Source organism: Mustelus asterias, chromosome 16 (assembly GCF_964213995.1).
Source record: "Mustelus asterias chromosome 16, sMusAst1.hap1.1, whole genome shotgun sequence".
NCBI classification, from domain to species: Eukaryota; Metazoa; Chordata; class Chondrichthyes; order Carcharhiniformes; family Triakidae; genus Mustelus; species Mustelus asterias.
The window spans coordinates 64,722,137-64,745,348 of NC_135816.1; the positions used below are offsets into that span (position 1 = coordinate 64,722,137).

Here is a 23,212-nt window from a genome sequence, read left to right on the forward strand (position 1 = left end):
GTGATTTAAATTTTTAAAAATGTATTTTAAATCTATTTTACATGTGATTATCGGGCCCGGCACGGAACTTGCCAGGCCCGATAGCATCTCCCACTCCGCCAGCAGTACTTCATACAGGCAGAGTTTAGATAGCTCCCCACGTTGGGGGAACTAGAGGGAGACCCCGCCAGAGTCAAGGGGGGACAATAGGGGCTCTCCATGGGGATCGGGTGGCGGGAGGGTGGTGCCACCTGGATATGGGCACTCTGGCAGTGCCAGCCTGTGTCCCCTGGCACTGCCCAAGGGGCAAAGTGCCCATGTCCAGGGGGCACCTTGGCACTGCCCAATGGGCATCAGGCAGGGCCAAGGGGGCAGGGCCTATTGTGGGCGGGGCCTAGGGGCAATTGGTGGGAATGGGGGATCCCGCTGCCACTCTGCATGGGGATCGGTGTGTGCTGGCGGGAGGCCAGCGATCGGGGTGTGCTGGGGGTGGGTGCGGGTGTGGGGTCTGCCGGGGTGGGGGGGGGGGCGGTGGGCCCTGCCTCCCGGGGAGGTTCTGCCTCCCATCGGGGGGGGGGGGTCTGATCCCGGGGGGGTGGGGGGGGAGCGGTCAGCGAGGGAGGGAGTCTGCTGGGGTGAGGGGGTGGGGGAATCGCCACTGCTGGGTGCGGAGTGCTGGACATCGGGGCGCTCTGGGAGAGGGGGGGGTTGAGGCTGGCCCGGGAATTGTCGTGGGGGCCACGATTGGGCGTGGGGAGGGGCTGGAGGGGCAGCATTGCGGGGGTCCCAGGCTGGCGAGCGATCGAGCTGGCCAGCAAACGAGGAGACTGACAGATCGGGGCCATTGCACATGCGCACAGTTCCAGAACTGTCAAACTCCAGCGCGAATAGGCCCCGCCCCCCCCGGGTTTTTAATGATATTCATGATTGTGACCTCTGCATTGCACAGAGTGGGGAGATTCGGCTCTGAAGTTGCACTGAAAAAACAGTCATGATCTAGACTAGTTTTCTTGCCAATTCAGCACTTTTGGGAGAATCGCCCCAGCAATTTTTAATCTTTGTTTCACTGAACCTGAGCAGTACTGTGTATGCTAGTGTCCATGTGTGAGGTTCATTACAGGGCCATTGGAACGTTCATTTGAATTTGTGTAAAACCAAAGTGTAGTGGACCAATTAATGCTGGGCCCAGTGCTGTGCTTTTTCTGTGTCTGCATGGCTATTCTCCCCCAGCTCCCTGCCTCCTTAGACAGTGATAGCAGCAGCAGGCCCCAACATGGCTGCCACCTGCTTTTGCGCCTGCCTCACGAGCGTGCTCGGTAATTCTAATTGGACACCAAACTCGCCTCCTGTCCAATTAAAGCATTGGAATTTAAAGATAGTGCCATGAAAGAGATGGCATGGGGTTGGAACCTGGAATTCATAATTTAACAACCCTGATCCCTGGGCTGCAGGGATTGCCTGATTCCTAGAGCAAGCACCCTGCAGTCCAACAACCAGCAATAACTTTCCCTGCTAAACCTTAATCTGCTGGACAAAGAGTGCAAGTTTCACCCCACTGAATGAACAGGCGTTCTTTATGGCAAAGCAACAATTACTGTGATGAGCACTGTTGGGGTTACCTTTTAAATAGGTTTCCTTTTTATTAGGAATGATTGACGGGGTAGTATTAATTGTCACTTCAGTGGCACATGTATGGTCAGGGATCACAGAATACAAAAAATATTGACCTCATTATAATGCAGTTTTCAAACTTCCTTGTCAGCTTATCATTGTTGAATGATATTTAGTATGACAAACATCATTAGCTTTGGTATTTAACCGCCTCCATTTGCACCTTATTCTCAATGGAAAATTGCTGAGATTTTCAGAATCTGTCTCCACCCGCAGAATAATGCCTCTGTCAGGGATTTTCGGAGCTCTCCAAGGTCCGATTATAGTGCAATCTTTAAGATACCCCTGAATCCACAATGTTATAAAGTCAGGGTCAGAAACAATTTGCAGAATTATTGCCCAGTATCCTTTTTTTTTAATTCTTGCTAATATTGAGAATAACAAAAGAACCAGAAGTCTGCCTGTAACAGGAATGGGAATTTTGAACAGTGGGAGAGAATGCAAGTCTATAATTTCACAAGGCAAACAGTATCCTTGAAGCGGCAATGAATTAAATATCTGTAGAATGAATGAACATGCCAGCGGCCGTTCCCTCTTTGCAACTGAGCCAGGTTTTATTTAGGTGGGAGGATCTGTCCTGCGAGGACGCATCATGGTACCCCGAGCAGCTGTTGAGTAAATTATATAATGTATCAGTTGTACAATGCGGGAGAGAGACTGATTAATGCCGCTGAATGTGCTCATTAATAGAAATGAGGGAGGGAGCTCCTGTTCAGAATGCGTCAACGTGCAATCCATAAGGAATCCCAAGAGATGACATTGGGTGTGTGTGTGTGTGTGTGTGTGTGTGTGTTGTGGGTGGGGTGGGGTGGGGTGGGGGGTGGTGGTGGGGGGGGTGTGGGGGGGGGTTAGTGGGAGGGAGCCATTCTCTCCGATAGGGGCCAGCTATTATCAAATGGCAGAGTAGAAGAAAGTGCTGATGCACCACACATGCTCAGTGTGCTCTCTGCTGTCTCATGCAGCTGCCGGCTGCAGTCTGTTCTGGTCGTGGCTCGCTATCATGCTGCCTTGTCCGTCTACCCCAGCAATCAGAGAGGAACAGGAGGAGGAAGAACAGAATGAAACTGGCAAAATGAAAGTGGAGGTAGGTTAAAATGAGATTATGTAGTCTGCCTTGTCCCGTCTCTTAACAATAGGATTACACATTGTTTGAGACCTTGGGAGACCTCAGCCTAGTATTGAATGAAAATAATCTTTTATGACAATAAGATCATTACTATATGTAGCAGTGATTCAGTAAAATGATGGTATCTGATCTGCTTGCATGTTAAACACAGAACGTATCAATATTTCTTGTTTTACCTGGGTCCATATATTCTGTCAATGAACGAAAGGCAGCTCATCTTATATACTTTCAGCTAACACTGCATTTAATGTCTATAATTTTTAACATATTTTGTAAGCATAATGCATATTAAAAATCAAAATTATTTGGGAAATGTTCATATTCCGAAGCATTGAGTGTTTTTTTCCCCCCCCATTTGAGTAACAAGGACAGATTGAGTTACTACTGAAGGTTGATTAAGGTGTGTACCAGGGAGTCGCCTGCCTGCCTGCCTGCCTGCCTGGCTGGCTGGTCAGTCTCCCTCTGGCAAGTGCTGGACACAACACCTTAATCAGGACAGGCTGGCTGCTTTACAGCGACTCTGCAAGCACCCTGGGACACAATCTACAGATCACTATTCGAGGGTGGGGTGAGGAGGAGAGTGTGTATGAGGGAGAATATGTGAATAGGGAAAGGGCAGGCAGCTAAGCAAAATTACTATTCACAAAAAAAAAGCAAGACACCGGATCTATGAGTAAATCTTGGTCAAATGGAAACGTTTTCATGAAATCACTAGTCAGAATAAAAGATTTCTTTTAATGGGTAGGGGCTCTGTTACTTTTGTTCTCTTGATCCCTGTAATAGGAGAAAGATCGGCAGCCATATAAACTGCACAATGAGAATCTGTGAAATAATTATTAGGAGAAGACATTAATACCTGTAAAAGGAAGGGGAGGAAAATGCATCCTCTGTCTACACAAATTCTAATTTAGGGAGCGGAGGGGTTCCCCTTCACCGCCCGCACTATTGTAATAAATGCACTCTATAGAGATGAATTTTTTTCTCTTCGTTAAGAGGTGTTTCTTTTCCAAGTTTATGGTCAGTCTTACAGGTTACAATACAAAGGAAGCAGCTTTGATCCCAGCTGCTGCATTAGCTGGAGGCTGGGCAACCAGTGTGATGGAACAGTCACATTCAGACTCCTGTATTTAGGTGCTGGGAGCAATGAGGCCACGTTTTAATGGTTTGTTATTCGGGGTTGTGTGTGTGTGTGTGGGGGGGGGGTGGGGGGGGGGGGGGATGGTGGTGGGGGGGAATGCTTACTGAACAACAATGAACATTCTGCCTATTGCATTTTTTTATATTTTGGAATAATATAAACATATGGGGACAAAGCTAGGGACCTTTTCTCACTGTAAACCTTTTGACTCCTTAATTCGGAATCTTTTTTATAGCTTTCAAATCATTGCAAAGAATTACATAGATTTTACCGAATAGAAACAGGTCATTCAGTTCTATAATCCTTGCCCGTGTCAAAACACCCCACAAGCCTTCTGCCACCCTACTTCATCCAGCCTATCAGCATAAATCTCTATTCCTTTCTTCCTCATGCACTTATCGATGTTCCACTTAAAGCCATCTATGCTATTTACCGTACCGACTCCATATACTCGGGAGCTACACACTCTGTCCATTCAGGTTTTGTCTGAATTTGCTATTAAATTTATTCGGGACTGTCTTGTGTTTCTGAACTGATCACACCAATCCGACAAAACCCTTTCATTATCTTAAAAATCTCTATCACGTTACCCTTGAGCGCTATTTTCAGGCCTTTCTGCAGCTTGTTTTTCAGCAACGGATCTTCCAGACCTGCCAATGTCCATGGCGTTTTGCGGGTTCGCCTGTCCTACCAGAGGGGAACCCACTGTCTGAGGGGAAGGGTGAGGGGGGTGAGGTTGGGGGGGAGGCTGGGCTGCCTTTAGTGGGACCAGAAGATCCTGTCAGCAGAAGGACCAGGAAATCCCACACTTTGGGGGCAATTTTAGCATCTCGCCCTGCTGGCCAATGGGCAGTGCAAGCCAGTAAGATCACGAGAGAGCCGAGAAATCAAGTCCGTGCCCGATTTCTCGCCTCTTGTGATCTTATCACCACCGAATATCTGGCGCGATCAGCCTCCTGCCCTTTTTGGACACGAGACTGATTGTAATATTTACATTCTATCCAAAATAGAATTTAAATATTACAAGTGAGCCTGGGATGGAATCGCCTGGACTCACTTGCCTCTGCGGCCTTGCCGGTGAAGATCCACATCGGCGAGGATCACGTATGGTCTGTGATCTATCGTGATGGCCTCACTGGAGGGACTGGGTCCATGGCTCCAGTGTCAGTCTCTGACACCCTGGCACTGTCATCCTGGCACACTGGCAGTACCCACTTGGCACTGGGCAGTGCGAAGGGGGGGCCAACTCAGAGGGCTTGGCCTGAAGCGCTGGGCCGATTGGGGGGTGGCGGATTCTGTGCACTCTGCAACCACGATTAGGGTGGGCGGGGGGGGGGACACACTGAGTGCCCAGCAACCAGTGATTGGCCAGTCCGAGCATGATGGGGGGAGGGGGGATGCAGTGTGCGGTGATCAGTCCATGCGGGAGGGGGATTGGTCATGGAGCTCCGCAGTAGCCGGGGGGGGGGGTGATTAGCCATGGACACCAGTGGTAGCCGGGAGGGGAGGCAGTGACAGACAGATCTCTGTGCTCATAGCATGCATAGATCCGACCACACGCGATTGCGCCCTCTGTTGTAACCTGCCAGCTTTCGCCAAGCTTAAGCCCCACCCCTGGTCCTGCTGGCAGGAAACAGATCTTGCATTATTTTTTTCACAGAGTGAGGTAAGATTTTTAACTCGCCCAAAAAACAGTGTGATTCCCTCTCGTTTTCACACTCGTTCGGCACTTAGAATTTTTTTGGTAAGATTGCCCCCTTTGTTTTTTTGGAAGAAAGGATCCGCAGCATGTTCAGTCCTTCCCGAAAGTTATAACCTCTCCTCTCAGTTCTGGTATTATACTGATAAATCTTTTTTTGCAATTTCTCCAGTGCCTCGATAAACTTTTTGTCACATCAATATCGGAACTAAGCAGAACATTTCTGTCAGTCTTTAAGAGTCTTTATGTTGTTCCTTTAATTGAGATTCCAGAAACCTGTGATATGCCACCTAAGTCCCAACATTTGTTTTGTTAAATTGGGTTACTGTAGATTAGATGAAACTTTCACACTGCTTCATCGAGGTCTGCCTCAGTTGTGGCCACCTGGCCTAATGGATCAATTGTCTGACTTTGGCATACATTGTGATGCTATCGGAAGGTTGTAGGATTGAGTCCTGTTCAGTGCCATTTGAGAGAGCATGTGAGATAAACTTGAATGGTACTGCTGTAGGTCATTCTACAAAGAAATTGACTCTAGGTATGCCTCTGGTCAGCTTTAACAACATAACCATCAAGTATGCTGGGCTCCAGCTATCTAGGGTTGGTAAGGAGCTGTTCAAGGGGATTGGGTATGAGGTAAAGAGAATCTTTCACCAATAAGACCTCAAGCTCTTCCCCCGCCAGTAGCAACCCTAGTCTCAAGTTACCAGTGGACATGATCTCACAACACTAGCCGACCCATAACTCGCAATCTGACTGAGAAACATTCTGTTAGTTTGCTACAGGTTTGTCCAACCTTTCTGAGCGAGGAGCCACGTTTCACATTTTTTCTCACTCAAGGGGCCACCGAGCAAACTTGCGAAAAGATAAATTTTGGCATTGCTCAACCTAGCTCGAAACAACAATGGTACACATCTTTTTCCTAACTTGTGACATTAGATTTTGGAAGTCAGTTACAACTCCATCATGAGTTGTCATCTTCCGCTTTCAAGCATCTCAATGGTTTAGTTACAATCAACATTGTAACTTTGAAAGATAGATTTCATTATCTAAGAAATACTGGCTTGAGACAATTCACACCTCTTTAACCTGTGCATAACCCTCTCTCCATTTGTATTGTCTGTATCTGTAAAGACTTGATTACCTGTTAAGACTCGCATTCCAACCATTATCTTGTAATTGAGTTTGTGTCTATATATGCCCTGTTTGTGAACCAAATCCTGCACTCGCCTGACAAAGGAGCAGCGCCCCGAAAGCTCGTGCCACCAAATAAACCTGTTGGACTTTAACCTGGTGTTGTGAAACTTCTTACTGTGCTTACTCCAGTCCAACGCCGGCATCTCCACATCATGAGAAATACTTGACTGCATGGATACCATTTCATTTCAGTGTCTCCAGGATACTTTCTTTGGATATATTTCTACCCATCAAATATTAACAAAAGACACACAGAGCATTTAGTGAAGGCACAAAAGGAACCAGACTTAATTTGCTTCAAGTTTATCTCACATGCTCTCTCAAATGGTACTGAGATTCTTACTGTGCTCTGCTATGGTAACTTAACATTTCTTGCCAGCACTTTAGCAATAAAATGTCTTTTACTCCTAGAAGACCCTCAAGAGACTGAAACATCTGATGTTGCTACTTCTTTAAACTCAGGGCAATTGCAGAAGACATGATCAGTCACTTTTAAAACTTTCAGATGTTAAAGGTCATCAAGAAACTTGAAGATTTGTCCTGTTTAATTTGCCAGAACCCAACTTTGGCATCAAGCAGCGAAAGTTTGGCAATAAAATTGTTGGTGGTGGGTAGGGAGACCTCCTAATTGCTCAGCTGAAATCTTGAGGATTGCACAGCTTATTCCACTTCACAACTGTCATCATATTTATATTGTCTTTCCGATGCTCCAGGTATAGTAGCTTCCTACCTCTGTGACAATGCCCGAGTCTGCCCCTGTCTCCGCTACCATCATTCATGCCTTTGTTACCTCGAGACTTGACTTTCTGACATGCTCCTGGCTGACCTCCCGCATTCTATCCTATGTAAACTTGAAGTCGTCCAGAACTTTGCTGCCCATGTCTTAACTCACAACAAATCCCATTCCCCTATCACCCCTGTGCTCACTGACCTACATTACACTGACCTACACTGACCTATAAGCAACATCTCGATTTTAAAAATCTCATTCATGTCTTCAGATCCCTCCATGGCCTTGTCCTCCCTACCTCTGGAATCTCATCCAGCTTCACAACCCGCTGACGTATCTGCATTTCTTTAATCCTGGTCTCTTGCGCATTCTCGATTTTAATTATTCCATCATTAGTTGCAGTCCCAAGCTCTGGAGGCTCCTCCCTGCACTTCTCTGCCTCTTCACCTCATGTCCTCCTTTCAGACACTTCTTAAAATCTACCTCTTTAGTCAAGTTTGGTCACCTGACCTAATAACTCGTTATGTGGCTCAGTGTCATACTTTGTTTTATAATGATAGGCAGTGCTAAGGTGCCCCCTGGGCATTTGCACTTTGCCCCTTAAGCAGTGCCAGTTGGCACAGGCTGGCACTGCCAGGGTGCCAATGCCCAGGGGCAGCCCTCCCCCCCCACCCCCCACACCGCCTGACCCTCTGGGGGAGCCCCGAATGCTCGCCCTTCACCCCAGCAGGGTCGGGCCATTAGTTCCCCGTCAGTGGGGAACCACTGTAATCACCACTGGAGTGAAATACTCTAGCAGGGTGGGAGATACTTGTAGGCCTGGAGACTTCAGTCCCAGGCCCGCTAATCATATTTAAATTAGATTACAATGATCATGTAAATGGTCTTTGCACCTCCCCGCCGACTTCTGGCACGGAGCAGACGCCACCAGAAATCCGACACCAGGAGATGCAAATGGGGCGTGAACATTCACACAAACCCTGCGAATCGGCCGACGCGAGGATCTCCCAGTCTGCTGCACTAAAAAAGTAGCACAGCGGGGTGGGAGAATCGCGGCCAATATGCTTGGTTAAAAAATGGGCTAGCAGCAGGAAAAAATGATTTGGAAAGTTGAATTCTTGTTTTAAAAAAACTCAATTGGTTCACCAATGTGTTTCAGGGAAGGGAACCCACTACCTGTAACTGTTCCAACCTGTGCATGACTCCAATTCCAAACTATGTGATTGGATTCTTTATGCATTCAGGCTATTAGAAGTGGGTCATAAATTTTACCTTGCACAGGGTGCAGAGAAGATCTGTGTGAATGCTACCAGACATGAGATAATTCAGTTGCATGGAGAGACAAGAGAAGCTTGGATTATTTTCCTCAGAGCAAAGAATGTAGGTTATGAAGGGCTTTGATAAGTAGACGGGAGGAAACTGTTTCCACTAGCAAGACAAATAGCAATCAGAGGACACAAGCTGTGTCACTATTATGATGCAATTTTAAAATGTAAATTATTTAATTAACCTCCATGGATGGGAGCTGCCTGCTTGCCAACAATCGCAAAGGTTGGCAGTGGCCATATTCAGTTGCCTTACCAATTGAAACTGGTAGCTCAGGGGGATGGTATGGAGTTGTTTGGAATTCCATAGTATGGAATTAGAGTCATGCACAGGTCGGAACAGTTACAGGTAGTGGGTTCCCTTCCCTGAAATACATTGGTGAACCAATTGAGTTTTTTTTTAAACAAGAATTCAACTTTCCAAATAATTTTTTTCTGCTGCTAGCCCATTTTTTAACCAGACATATTGTCCATAATTCTCCCATCTCCCATCCAGGAGATTCTCGCGTCAGCCGATTTGCGGGGTTTGCGTGAGTGTTCACGCCCCGTTTGCGTCTCCCGGTGCCGGATTTCCAGTGGCGTCTGCTCCGTGCCAGAAATCGGCAGGGAGATGCAAAGATCATTTACATGGTCATTGTAATCTAATTTAAATATGACGAGTGGGCCAGCGGCCTTGCAGAAGGTGGTAAAGGCTAGCACTCAGGATTTAAAACAATTGGCAAAAAAAAGAAAAAATTGTTTGCACAGAAAGTTGTATGATCTGGAATCTACTGACAGAAAGGATGGCGAAAGCAGATACAGATAGAGTACCTCAAACCCAACAACCTCAAATAAGTCCATGCCAGACTTTGCAACTTGCCAGTTTTCCGAACCACCCGCTGCCCGTCCCCCACCCCAGAAATCCTGTGACTGCTGAAGTGTTCCCCAACAGGAAGAGAGGCATTCAGCCACTGATCTTCGGGTAAGCGTTCTCCAAGGTGGCCTTCATGACACACGACAACGACAGCAGAGACTGATAGCCAAGTTCCGCACACATGAGGACGGTCTCAACCAGGATCTTGGGTTCATGTCACACTATCTGCAACCCCCACGACTTGCCTGGGCTTGCAAAATCTCACTAACTGTCCTGGCTGAAGACAATACACATCTCTTTAACCTGTGCTTAACCCTCTCTCCACTTACATTGTCTGTACCTTTAAGACTTGATTATCTGTAAAGACTCGCATTCCAACCATTATCTTGTAAATTGAGTTTGTGTCTTTATATGCCCTGTCTGCGAACATGACACCCACTCACCTTACGAAGGAGCAGCGCTCTGAAAGCTTGTGGCTTGTGCTACTAAATAAACCTGTCAGACTTTAACCTGGTGTTGTGAGACTTCTTACTGTGTTCACCCCAGTCCAACGCCGGCATCTCCACATCATGGCAAAAAGGGTAATCAGGGATGGGCAAGAAACATTGGCTTAGACAGCAATGCTCACATCCCATGAAAGAATTTTTAAAATTTGCCTGTGGAACCTAATGGCTTTTGGGAATTATGTGCAATGTTTGAATTTAAGCCTGTGGGCTTCTATTCGAGTGGCCTTAATGAGGTCAAGATTCAAAACAAATACCCTGTACTGTATGAAGAATAGACATATGTACTGATCCCAAGTAGAATACATAGCTAAATATTCTACCTCATTGGGTTATTTTGTTCTTCTTGGGTGAGATGAACTGTCTCTGCCCCAACCGCAGGTGGGGCCAAGGTTTTAGCTTTTTTAGTTTTCTCTTCACTTTTTTTTCCCATAAAATCCTTACAGTGCAGAAAGAGGCCACTCAGCCCATCGAGTCTGCGCTGACTCTCCGAAAGAGCATCCCACCTCGGTCCTACCCTCTACCCTATCCCCCACACATTTACATTGCTAATCCCCCCAATCTACACATCTTGGGGTACGGTACTAAGGGGGAATTTAACATGGCCAAGCCACCTAACCAGCACATCTTTGGACTGTGGGAGGAAACCAGAACACGCAGAGGAAACACGCTGACATGGGAGAATGTGCAAACTCCACAAAGACAGGGAGGAAACTGGAGCACCTGGAGGAAACCCACACAGACTCAGGGAAAATGTGCAAACCCCACACAGTCACCCAAGTTCAGAATTGATCCCGGATCCCTGGCACTGTGAGGCAATGGTGCCAACCACTGTATCGCCCCTGGAGTATTGGAAACATCAGGTGCGTGAAGCAAATCTATTCTCAGCAGCTCCCCGGATGTTTGCAAGCTGGGTTGGGTGGGATCAAAGTTCACTGGCGAGTCGGAAAAGGAATGTCTGGTCATCAGTCACTGCTGGTTTGCGGTTGGCTGGATTTGCAAAACTCCCCCTGTAAAATAGTACTTTTCAAAAGAGAGGTAGATATTTAAAAAGGGGGAATGACATGGCCATGGGCAAGATCAGAGGAAAGAGACTAAGTGGTTAAGTCTTTCAAAGAGCTAGCATGGCACGATGACCCTTCTGAGCTGCCAGACCTGCCCGCTATATGGACTTACTCACAGGAGGTCCACCTCTGTTCCAACAACTCTGCGACTGGATCCTGAACTTCCCAACTCACAGACCACAATCAGTAAGGATAGGCAACAACACCTCCTCCACGATCATCCTCAACACCGGTGCCCCACAAGGCTGTGTTCTCAGCTCCCTACTATATTCCTTATACACCTATGACTGTGCGGCCAAATTCCCCTCCAATTCGATTTTCAAATTTGTTGATGACACCACCGTAGTGGGTCAGGTCTCAAACAATGACGAGACAGAGTACAGGAATGAGGTAGAGAATCTGGTGAACTGGTGCGGCAACAATAATCTCTCCCTCAATGTCAACAAAACCAAAGAAATTGTCATTGACTTCAGGAAGTGTAAAGGAGAACATGCCCCTGTCTACATCAATGGGGATGAAGTAGAAATGGTCAAGAGCTTCAAGTTTTTAGGTGTCCAGATCACCAACAACCTGTCCTGGTCCCCCCATGACGACACTATAGTTAAGAAAGCCCACCAAACCCTCTACTTTCTCAGAAGACTAAGGAAATTTGGCATGTCCGCTATGACTCTCACCAACCTTTACAGATGCACCATAGAAAGCATTCTTTCTGGTTGTATCACAGCTTGGTATGGCTCCTGCTGTGCCCAAAACTGCAAGGAACTACAAAAGGCCGTGAATGTAGCCCAATCCATCATGCAAACCAGCCTCCCATCCATTGACTCTGTCTACACTTCCTGCTGCCTCAGCAAAGCAGCCAGCATAATTAAGGACCCCACGCAACCCGGACATTCTCTCTTCCACCTTCTTCCTTTGGGAAAAAGATACAAAAGTCTGAGGTCACGTACCAACCGACTCAAGAACAGCTTCTTCCCTGCTGCTGTCAGACTTTTGAATGGCCTTACCTTGCATTAAGTTGATCTTTCTCTACATCCTAGCTATGACTGTAACACTACATTCTGCACTCTCTCGTTTCCTTCTCTATGAAGGTATGTTTTGTCTATATAGCGCGCAAGAAACAATACTTTTCACTGTAAATACATGTGACAATAATAAATCAAATCAAATCAAAAATTCTATACAACCACTGGTTTCTCCATTCAATCTGTTTCAAGTCAATGCTTCATCAAATAGTTTATTGCTAATGGTATTGTACATATTGTAGTGTTGCTGTAGTGGTATTGTCACTGGGCTAGTAATCCAGAGACCCAGGATAACATTCTGGGGACCCGGGTTTGAATCCCAGCACGACAGATGGTGGCATTTGAATTCAATGAAAAATAATCTGGAATTGAAGGTCTAATGATGATCATGAAACCATTGTCAATTGTTGTAAAAACCCATCTGGTTCATTAATATTCTTTAGGGATATTACAAAGGGAAGGAAATCTGTCACCCTTACCTGGTCTGGTCTACATGTAACTCCAGACCCTCAGCAATGTGGTTGACTCTTAAATACCCTCTGAAATGGCCCAGCAAGCCACTCAGTTCAGGGGCAACTAGAAATGGGCAATAAATACTGGCCCAGCCAGCGACGCCCACATCCCCTGAATGAATCAATAAAAAAGATAACAGTATATCAGCTCCTGGCAGATTTCAATTATGACCCAGTTCTGAACTCAACAATGTTGGAATATCTTTATCTACAAGTTGAAACCCATGATTGGATCTAACTCCTTCTCTGGTGATTCAGTCTGCATTGCAAATTGTGAAATAAATTTGACTTAGTTTAGCCAATGGAGATGGAAATTTCCCACAGCATTGATTCGGTCTTTGAAAGATTGCAAACAGCAATGCAACCTAACCGAACAGCTTCATTATCATTGTTCTGTATTGCCATTTAGAGTTTTAAATAGTTTTTCATGTTCACCACTGCTTCAACTGACATGCATTCTTATAATCTATTAATCTGGTCCATAAACACAGCTAATAATGGATTAATAACTGCATTTATATTACATAGCATGATGCTGTGGCATCTTAATCTACAGCAGTCACTCTGAAATCAGCAATGTCACATAAACAGCAAGAATTACCACACATAGAATCATAGAAACCCTACAGTGCAGAAGGAGACCATTCGGCCCAATGAGCCTGCACCATCAACAATCCCACCCAGGCCCTATCCTGTAACCCCATGTATTTACCGTGCTAAGCCGCAGACACTAAGGGGCAATTTATCATGGCCAATCAACTTAACCTGCGCATATTTGGACTGTGAGAGGAAACCAAAGCACCCGGAGGAAACCCACGCAGACACGGGAAGAATGTGTAAACTCCACACGGACAGTGACTCAAGGCCAGAATTGAACCCTTGCGCTGTGAGGCAGCAGTGCGAACCATTGTGCCAGTGTGCTGCAGACATGGTGACACTGAGAGTCACGCTTGACACTGAGTGTCCAGTGATTGTGAAAAATGACCTAACCAGGAATCACATGTCTTTTCAGAGAGGAAGAGAGAAAACTGGCTGAGAAAATCAGGAACTTAAACAAAGGAGCAGTGCGATGTGCTTTAAAAAAAACTCAATGAATACAGTTTCACGCTTTATTGGAGAACCTCTGCTATTTTCTTAAGGGAAGGCTCGAACGTCTGTATGTCGAATCCTGACTTTAGAGCTGCTTCCATGAGATTTACTCCAGTGGGAGTGAGGCAGATAGTGCTTAATTACACTGCCTGCATGCCTCGTAGGAGCAGTTCAGGAGCAGACTATTGTCTGGCTGTTAATCTCAGTGAAGCAATATTGTTAGGCTGGTGGTTGTTATTGACAATTCTCAGGAGAAAAACTCTAGGGATTGGCCTTGGGGGAAGGGATGTGGGGGGTGGGTGGGGCCAAGTGTTGACTTGCTCCACCGAACGCACACCTGAGCCATATTCTTCCCCTCGCTGTCTAACAGCGCATGATACACGACCCAGTTTCTCCACTGTTTTTTTTTCGCGTCCAGTGGAGCTGGGTTTTCCTGTAACAAAGATGCCTTTCTGTGTGGACGGATCATTAGCATGGCCAGGGGGACTAGGTGTGATGGAGAGGTCACCATTCCACTCGCATCAGGCGCAAGTGCCCCGGTGGATGTCAACCCAATATTAAGAGGCCAGAACTCTGGTCTATGGTCTTTGATTGCACTCAGCAGGCAGCCCGCTTGTGCCAGAGCTGTTTCCCCCCTCCAAACAGAGGCAAACAATCCAGCAACAATAGAAATATCACCAGAATTCCCGTCCCCAAAAAAAAAAATTTCAACTGGTTCGGATCCAAAGAAATTGTTTGGGGTCAAGGGTGTAAGACTAAGCTTGGATGACAGGAAATTTTACTCTGCGGAGAAATACATTAAATTTACTCTCTGTTTTTCATATCCTTAATGCCATCTTAAACACTTCACAGCCAGTTAAATAATTCTGAATTGTGGCCACTGTTGCAGGGAAATGTTGCAAGCAATTCCCACAAATAACCATGATAAATGACCAAAATATCTGTCTTTCCTGATGTCGGATAAGAAATGGTTTGCCAAAACACTGGAAAAATCCCACTGCTCTTCTTTGAATATTGCCATCTTTTAAATCTCTGTGAGAGGGCAAACAAACCCTTGTTTAGCGTCTCATCAAAAAGATGGCGCCTGTGACAGTGTAGTACTCCCTCAGTAGAATCATAGAATCATAGAAACCCTACAGTGCAGAAGGAGGCCATTCGGCCCACCGAGTCTGCACCGACCGCAATCCCACCCAGGCCCTACCCCCACATATTTTACCCGCTAATCCCTCTAACCTACGCATCCCAGGACTCTAAGGGGCAATTTTTTTTTTTTAAACCTGGCCAATCAACCTAACCCGCACATCTTTGGAAGGAAACCGGAGCACCCGGAGGAAACCCACGCAGACACGAGGAGAATGTGCAAACTCCACACAGACAGTGACCCGAGCCGGGAATCGAACCCGGGACCCTGGAGCTGTGAAGCAGCAGTGCTAACCACTGTGCTACCGTGCCGCCCCAGACAGAGCAGTACCAGAGTGAATGCCCATCTAGATTACGTGCTCAAGTCCTAGATCGGGCTTGACTCTGTGACCTTCTGACATGAAGGGCTAAGCTCCCACTGAACCAAGTCGGACACCTCCCGAGTTCCTTTGTCCTGATTGGCACGGGAGAAAAGACAAAGTGAAAGGCTGCCTGTGGAGACAATGGTTGTCATGGTGGGGGCCTGGAGGGCGTGTGGGGGGTTGGGGGGAGTTGGTGTGGTGGAGGATATGGAGAAGGAACCAGTCATAGATGGTATTACTCTCCAAACTCACAGGCTAATGAGGTCAAGTTGGCTCGACCTCCCCTGCGAGAAAATGTTAATGCACTGTCAGGACTTATTGTAAATTCCGACATGCATTTCAGATGACTTTCTCACCATGAGGGACAATGATATTTGGAATATCATGCCTATGCCTAGATCTTAGATGTGTGCACCAGGCGGGCAAGCTTCTCCAACAGAGCAGAACATTGGAACTGCTCCATACAGGTAAACATTCAGACAGCTGAAAGCTTTCATCTTTCATGGAATCCCTATCCATTGTATCTGCACCAACTCTCTCACTCAGGCCCTCCCCTCCACCTTATCTCCGGAACCCTGCGCATTTACCATGTTCAATCCATCTAACTTGCACATCTTTGGACTGTGGGAGGAAACCAGAGCACCCGGAGAAAACCCATGCAGACACGGGGAGAACGTGCAAACTCCACACAGAGGCTGGAATTGAACGCGGATCCTTGCCGCTGTGAGGCCTGACTGAGATCATTTCACCAAAGCAGTGTTCCTGAAATTTCTAGCTTTGTTTGATTTTGATACTCACTGAATAAACTTGCTAATCTATCAGAAAAGTTACCGTATTATTTAAATGGTAAAAATTGCAGCATGCTGCTGTGCAGAGGGACCTGGGTGTCCTTGTGCAGGAATCTCAAGGAGTTGGTTTGCAGGTGCGGCAGGTAATTAAGAAGACAAATGGAATTTTGTCTTTCATTACTAGAGGGATGGAGTTTAAAAGCAACGAGGTTATGTTGCAGCTGTATAAGGTGCTGGTGAGGCCACACCTGGAGTACTGTGTACAGTTTTGGTCTCCTTACTTGAGAAAGGATATACTAGCACTGGAGGGGGTGCAGAGGAGGTTCATTAGATTGATTCCGGAGTTGAGAGGGTTGGCTTATGAGGAGAGACTGAGTAGACTCGGGCTATACTCATTGGAATTCAGAAGAATGAGGGGAGATCTTATAGAAACATATAAGATTATGAAGGAAATAGATAAGATAGAAGCAGGGAAGTTGTTTCCACTGGCGGGTGAAACTAGAACTAGGGGGCATGGCCTCAAAATACAGGGAAGCAGATTTAGGACTGAGTTGAGGAAGAACTTCTTCACACGAAGGGTTGTGAATCTGTGGAATTCCCTGCCCAGTGAAGCAGTTGAGGCTACCTCATTGAATGTTTTTAAGGCAAGGATAGATAAATCTTTGAACAGTAAAGGAATTAAGGGTTATGGTGAGCGGGCGGGTAAGTGGAGCTGAGTCCATGAAAAGATCAGCCATGATCTTATTGAATGGCAGAGCAGGCTCGAGGGGCCAGATGGCCTACTCCTGCTCCTAGTTCTTATGTTCATGAAAGAAAGTGAATGGAGATTAGCAGCAATAGCTTGATCGAGTGCGAACAGTTCCTGCTCCTTCCACAACAAGGTAAGTAAAATGCCTTGGGCGGCACGGTGGCACAGTGGTTAGCACTGCTGCTTCACAGCTCCATGGACCTAGGTTCGATTCCCGGCTTGGGTCACTGTCTGTGTGGAGTTTGCACATTCTCCTCGTGTCTGCGTGGGTTTCCTCCGGGTGCTCCGGTTTCCTCCCACAGTCCAAAGATGTGCGGGTTAGGTTGATTGGCCATGCTCAAAATTGCCCATAGTGTCCTGAGATGCGTAGGTTAGAGGGATTAGTGGGTAAATATGTAGGGATATGGGGGTAGGGCCTGGGTGGGATTGTGGTCGGTGTAGACTCGATGGGCCGAATGGCCTCTTTCTGTACTGTAGGGTTTCTATGATTCTATGATTTCTATAAAATAGTTGAAACTAAATCCATCAGTGGCAACTTATGGCACTCCCTTGAAGGCTGACGGTTTGGTTGCCAAGTACCTGATGAAACTGGTGGTTGCATAAACTGATTGTATAGTTGTTAAACCTTTATCTGCATCTGCAAGGAGATAACACTTGTTTCAAGTGTATGTCATGGACATCTAAAAAGGAGTCTTTACAAAATGGCAGACAGTACTTCCATTGCAGAATGAGTGAGCCTTTGACATGGGTGCAGCATGTTTCAATATCTAGGCCGGTTAATCAGCATCCGATAATACTGATCATGATGGATCTTCTGCAGTTTCTAATCTGTTACTTTCAGGAGTCCTAGAGAAACTTTACTTTGGATTTTTTCTTCAGGCGATTATATAAACTGGTGAATGTCACCTCATTGAAAAATGGTCAGATATAAACTGAATGGCAACCATTCAGTTGGCTATATCTCTAAGCTAAACCAGTGGCTGAGGTTAAAGCCACCAGGTTGAGTATCCTGAGGCAGTGCAGAGATCAGGGGATGGAAGCTCTGAACAATCCCAAGGATTAAAGCCACCAGATCCCATCTGTAAAGATTTTGGATGACAATTTACACAAAGGCCAGAATTTTATGTTGCCACCCGAAAGTGTGTGAGAAAGCTTGATAAGACACCAGCGTGCATCTGGTCTTCATCGCGCACTCACGCAATATTTTGGTCGGTGAGCGTGTGTGTGATTCAAAAGTGCACCCACTGACAATCAAGCGGGTGATTTAGCCCATTAAGGGGCCAATTGAATGCAATTTTACATGGCCCATCTGCCTTTACGGTTGCCAAGCGGGTCGATTGGCCAGGCGGCCTTGAAATTTTAGCAGCAACTTCAATCTTTGAAGGGTGAACTATCCAGGCCAAAGTAAAATTTCAAAAGGTGCCTGCTGACTGAGGTTTGTATTTGAATGTGCTGCCTAGACACACTTTGCATAGTTTTTCTATTGCAATTTATCTTTACAGGTCAGCGGCTCCCTGAGACAGCTCCCCCAGTGCAATTTGTAGTATTTCACCACCAGGAAACACTCAACAAAGTGTTGGAGTAACAAAACTTAGGTCAGAATTTTTCATCCGTTAGGTACATCCATTGGATAGCCTGGAAGCAGCCGCAGTGGCTGTCCCCCTGAGGGAAGCACCAGCCCATTTCTTGGCATATACCCTCTTCCCATCCTCCCTTACAGTGCTGAGCCTTTCCAAGTGCGTGTTTCACATTGGCTGCCCGTTAACTGGCCAACCAGTGCGAAATGGTGTTCTGGGGCCAAAAGCGCATTTTGTGGCTGTTTCCGGCCTATCCAATGGATGTACCCAACGGATGAAAAATCCTGACCTAAATTTTGTTACTCCAACACTCCGTCGAGTGTCTCCTGGTGGTGAAATACTACAAATTGCACACACAGTTACAGCATGGCCAAGGGGAAAATTGGTGGGCAGATAACCTCAACCAGCATGTACACAGAGCATGCATATTCACCACAAACACATGACGCATTTAGTCCAACACATGTGTTTTCACACACACACTCACACACACACACTCAGAATGTCAAGTATGCAAACACAAAGAAGAGAGCAATAGCACTATAGAAGTGTGTCCGTGCCACAGTAAGAACCCTGATAAATAGATCAGGATTAGCATTTTCCCTGCTGGAAAGATTATAAACTGAGTAAACTTCAATTCCGATCACTGCCTGCATAACTCATCCTGCCTGTGCTTGAGCAGACTGATTTTCAGAGATATATTGTGGCCCAGCTGCTTGAGTAAAGCCAGGGCTGTCAAAAGCAAGATGATGCTTACTATCAATTTAATTAGTCAATACACGACCGGGTCACTGAAGCACTACCCTATTTGTGTTTGTTTTCCTACTTTAGTGCAAGCGACTGGCTCGTGAACGAGATGAGGCTGAGAGGCAGCTGAAACAGATCAAGCGAGGTAGGTCTATTCCTCTTCCCCTATCCATCATTCTTTAATTTAATTGCTGCAGATGAAAATGTTACAGCGAGCAGCCAGTCTGTCATGGTTTTTTTTTTAAATCCAGCATTCGGGACAGCAAGACAATCTATTCTGAGGGAATCTTCATTTTTCAGCTCCCGATGACAGTGCTACGTCATTACTTTGTGATAAGCTGCCTATTTACAATCCATGCAGGGCTGCTGAGAAGAAGGCTCATTGATTGGGGTTGTACAGGTGGATAGATATTCTACTCATGAGTAAAGGCTCTGTTTAGTCATTACCAACTGTTCACCCATGTCCTCTAGAGCTCTGCATATAAAGAGGCACACAGTCCCATCAACAGCAACGAGTTTGAAGTCTTCAGTACAACGTCAGCATTGATCTGTTCAGTGTTGGCATGTTTCATTGTTGATATCATGAGAGCCATTGATGGTACAGAGTTTAAGATTATTTATAATCTTTCCTGGCAATGAACATCCGTGATCACTTTGGATTTAAAGATTTAGAATATTCCAAAATGGCCCAGTTGTTAACATTACGATGCTGAAGGTTTAAAACATGAATTCCATTTATTTACCTTGCATTTTATCACCAAATATTAATGCTTCTTCGCTATTGACTATTGTCTATTTTGAAGAAAATGTTGGTTTAATTCCTTTGCTATGCTACCAGTCATCAAGGACATCTCAATCACTCACAGCCCACCAGTTCTGTCTACATTTCAAAACTGAACAAAGACATTGAGGCTGAGTTCCTGTAGGAGCTTTCCCAATAATATGCTGTTTCTTTGGATTTTTCATAGCTTTTCTGCAAAAATCATAAAAACATAGAAAATAGGAGCAGGAGTAGGCTGTTCAACATATTAATGGCTGATCCTCTATCCCAACACCAAATGCCCACACTCTTCCCATATCCCTTGACATCTTTAGAGTCAAGAAACCTATCTATTTCCTTCTTAAATATATTCAGTGACTTGGTTGCCACAGCTTTCTGTGATAAAGAATTCCATAGGTTCACCATCCTCTGAGTGAATAAGTTTCTCCTCATCTCAGTCCTAAATAGCCTACCCCGTACCTTGATACTGTGACACCCCTTGTTCTAAATACCCCAGTCAGAAAAAACAACATCCCTGTATCCAGTCTTTCCAGACTTATCAGAATTGTATGTGTTTCAATTAGATTCCTTCTGATTCTTCTAAATTCCAGTGAATGTAGGCATAGTCAACCGAATCTCTCCTCGTATGACAATCCTGCCAGCCCAGGAATCAGTTTGGTGAAGCTTCACTGTGCTTCATTTACGACCAGTGTACTCTTGCTTTGGAGACCAAAACTATACATAATACACCAGGTGTGGTCTCAGCAAGGCCCTGTACAGCTGTAATAAGACAACATTGCTCCTGTACTCAAATCCTCTTGCAATGAAGGTCAACAAACCATTTGCCTTCCTAACTGCTTTCTGTACGCGCATGCTTGCTTTCAGTAACTGCTGTACTAGGACACCCAGCTCCCTTTGTACATCAACATTTCCTAATCTATCACCAGCTAAATAATACTCTGTCATTTTGTTTCCCAGTCTGAAGTGGATAACTTCACATTTATCCACATTATACTGCATCTGCCATGTATTTACCCACTCACTCAACTTGTCTAAATCACCTTGAAGCCTCTTTACATCCTCCTCACCAGTTACATTCCTCCCTGGTTTTGTGTCATCAGCAAACTTGGAAATATTACTTTTGGTTTGAGGCAGACAATGAGGAAAACTCTTGCAAAAAATAATTCTCAATAGTATCATAGAATACTATATTTAAAAATAATTCATGCCATCAAGTCTGCACCAGCATTCTTCTTCACATGAACTGTTTAATCTAATCCTACTCTCCCATACATTCCCCTTTCCCTTGAACATTCCTCTTTCTCATTGCATTGTTACTTTTCAAATGGCGAATGAATTGTCAGTATGTGCAGTATTATAAAAACAGAACAAAAGTTATCATCCAGAACAATGTTCAGATGCCATGGGGTACAAGTTCGATGCTTATCTGGTGTTGACTACCTCTCAGTTGTGCTGGTATTAAAAAAACTGAACCAAAGCCATGCTTGCTCATGGAGAAAGGAAATTTTTCACATATAAATGGTTTGCTCCATTGGAATTCCAATCTATGGAATTGGATTGATTCACTGAGATTCTGTACAATGGGCATTATCGAGAAGAGATGTGGTCTACTTCTGTTTCATGCAATGGGAATTTTGTCCGTGGGAATTTCACACAATGGAAGGGAACAAGAGGAAGTGTATTCCACTAGAGTGTTGGCTGAAAGATTGATTTCGCGTTTCATCAATAGAGATGGAGAGCAGAAGGAAAACGGAATAAATGTTAGTCAGATTTTCTTACAACATTTTGATGTATAGACTGTCTCCAAGTATTGTGCCAAGTCCATATGTGAATCTAAGAAATTTCCTCCACGTCTCAGGATAATTTCTGCAGGACGGTTGTATTTAGGTGTTTTAATATTATTTCTCAAGTGTTTCAATTTGGGTTATGAAAAATAGGGTGAACCTCTCAGGAAATTCTTCGCCCTTGTTACCGTGTGTAAATTGCCCGAGTGGAGTATTGGCACATTACTGCAACAATGCTCGGTACAGATTTTAATGAAGTGTCGGCGTCAAAACTGTACTTCAGGAGCTGCATAAATGCTGTCCTGTCCCCTTGGTGGCACGTCGTTAACAGCATCCGCTGCTACTAATGGAGTGGGATGAATAAGTTACATTGTTTGTGCACTGTGCGATTGCATTAATGCAGTGAAGCACAGAACAGACGTAAGTGTATTCTGGTACGATGAGAATAGACTGGAGGTCAATTTATCCTTGTAGAAGGCAGTGGTGAGAGATTCCACATAAATCAGAAATTATATTCTGACGAAACCAGAACAAAAAAAAGGGACTGAAACAGAAATTCTCTACATCTAATTGGATTAGCAAATTTGGGTTATCAAACTCAGGTTAAATTATATCAGATTCAGTCTCCGAGTTCATAAATAAATTATTTGCACAGCTTTTGTAATAACAGAGTAACTGTATTAGAGAAGGGAGTGTTTCATTATTTTAGTGAATAATTCAGTCTGAATGTCAATAATTCAGTACTGGATGCTTTGACAGGAGTGTCTTGTGTTACCCACAGACATTTGCAGCTTTTTATTCATTTTGTTTTGGAAATGCACACACTTGAGAAAATATATTTTTATTACCTTTTATTTAAGTTACATTCTTTCCTCTTTTTCTTGGGGCTTCTCCAACCCACTAGTTACATGCCATGCAAACATTCTGTAACCTCCATCTAACTCACTAAACTGTGGTGTGGGTTCTGTTACTGGGCTGTGCCCCTTTATTTTTGAAAATATGATTTTTCGATGGACTGGTCATTTTGGAATTGGAACCGAGACGCAGCAAACTACTTAAAAATGCAAGGCCACTTCCCAAGGTGAAGGTGAGAAACAACTAAATCACTCTCAAGGGAATGTGAAAAGAGAAACATTTCCTATAACCCAGACACCCATTGAAAGTCATAACTGTCTGGGGAATAGATATTAAAATGTGAAGTACTCGATGTTGAAACAAGAGCTGCAACAGATAGATGCCCTCAAAACCTCTTGAAATACTTCATCCATTGTGTCTTTCCAAGGCAAAGCTGCTAGCCACTAGAGAGAAAGATTGCAAGTGACACAGGTGGTGTCAAGAAAGCATTCAGCGGATGAAACAAGCTGAGGACTTTCACTC

General features: G+C 45.1%; 1 protein-coding gene across 1 annotated transcript in view; it reads left to right on the forward strand.

Annotated features, from left to right (window-relative positions):
• Nucleotides 1-2,650: 2,650 nt before the first annotated feature.
• Nucleotides 2,651-23,212, forward strand: part of LOC144505513 (shootin-1-like) — a 141,271-nt gene continuing 120,709 nt past the window's right edge. Inside the window, exons 1-2 of the mRNA XM_078231636.1 lie at nucleotides 2,651-2,734; nucleotides 19,355-19,415. Of these exons, the coding sequence (XP_078087762.1) occupies nucleotides 2,651-2,734; nucleotides 19,355-19,415 (145 nt within the window). The remainder of the gene's footprint in view (nucleotides 2,735-19,354; nucleotides 19,416-23,212) is intronic.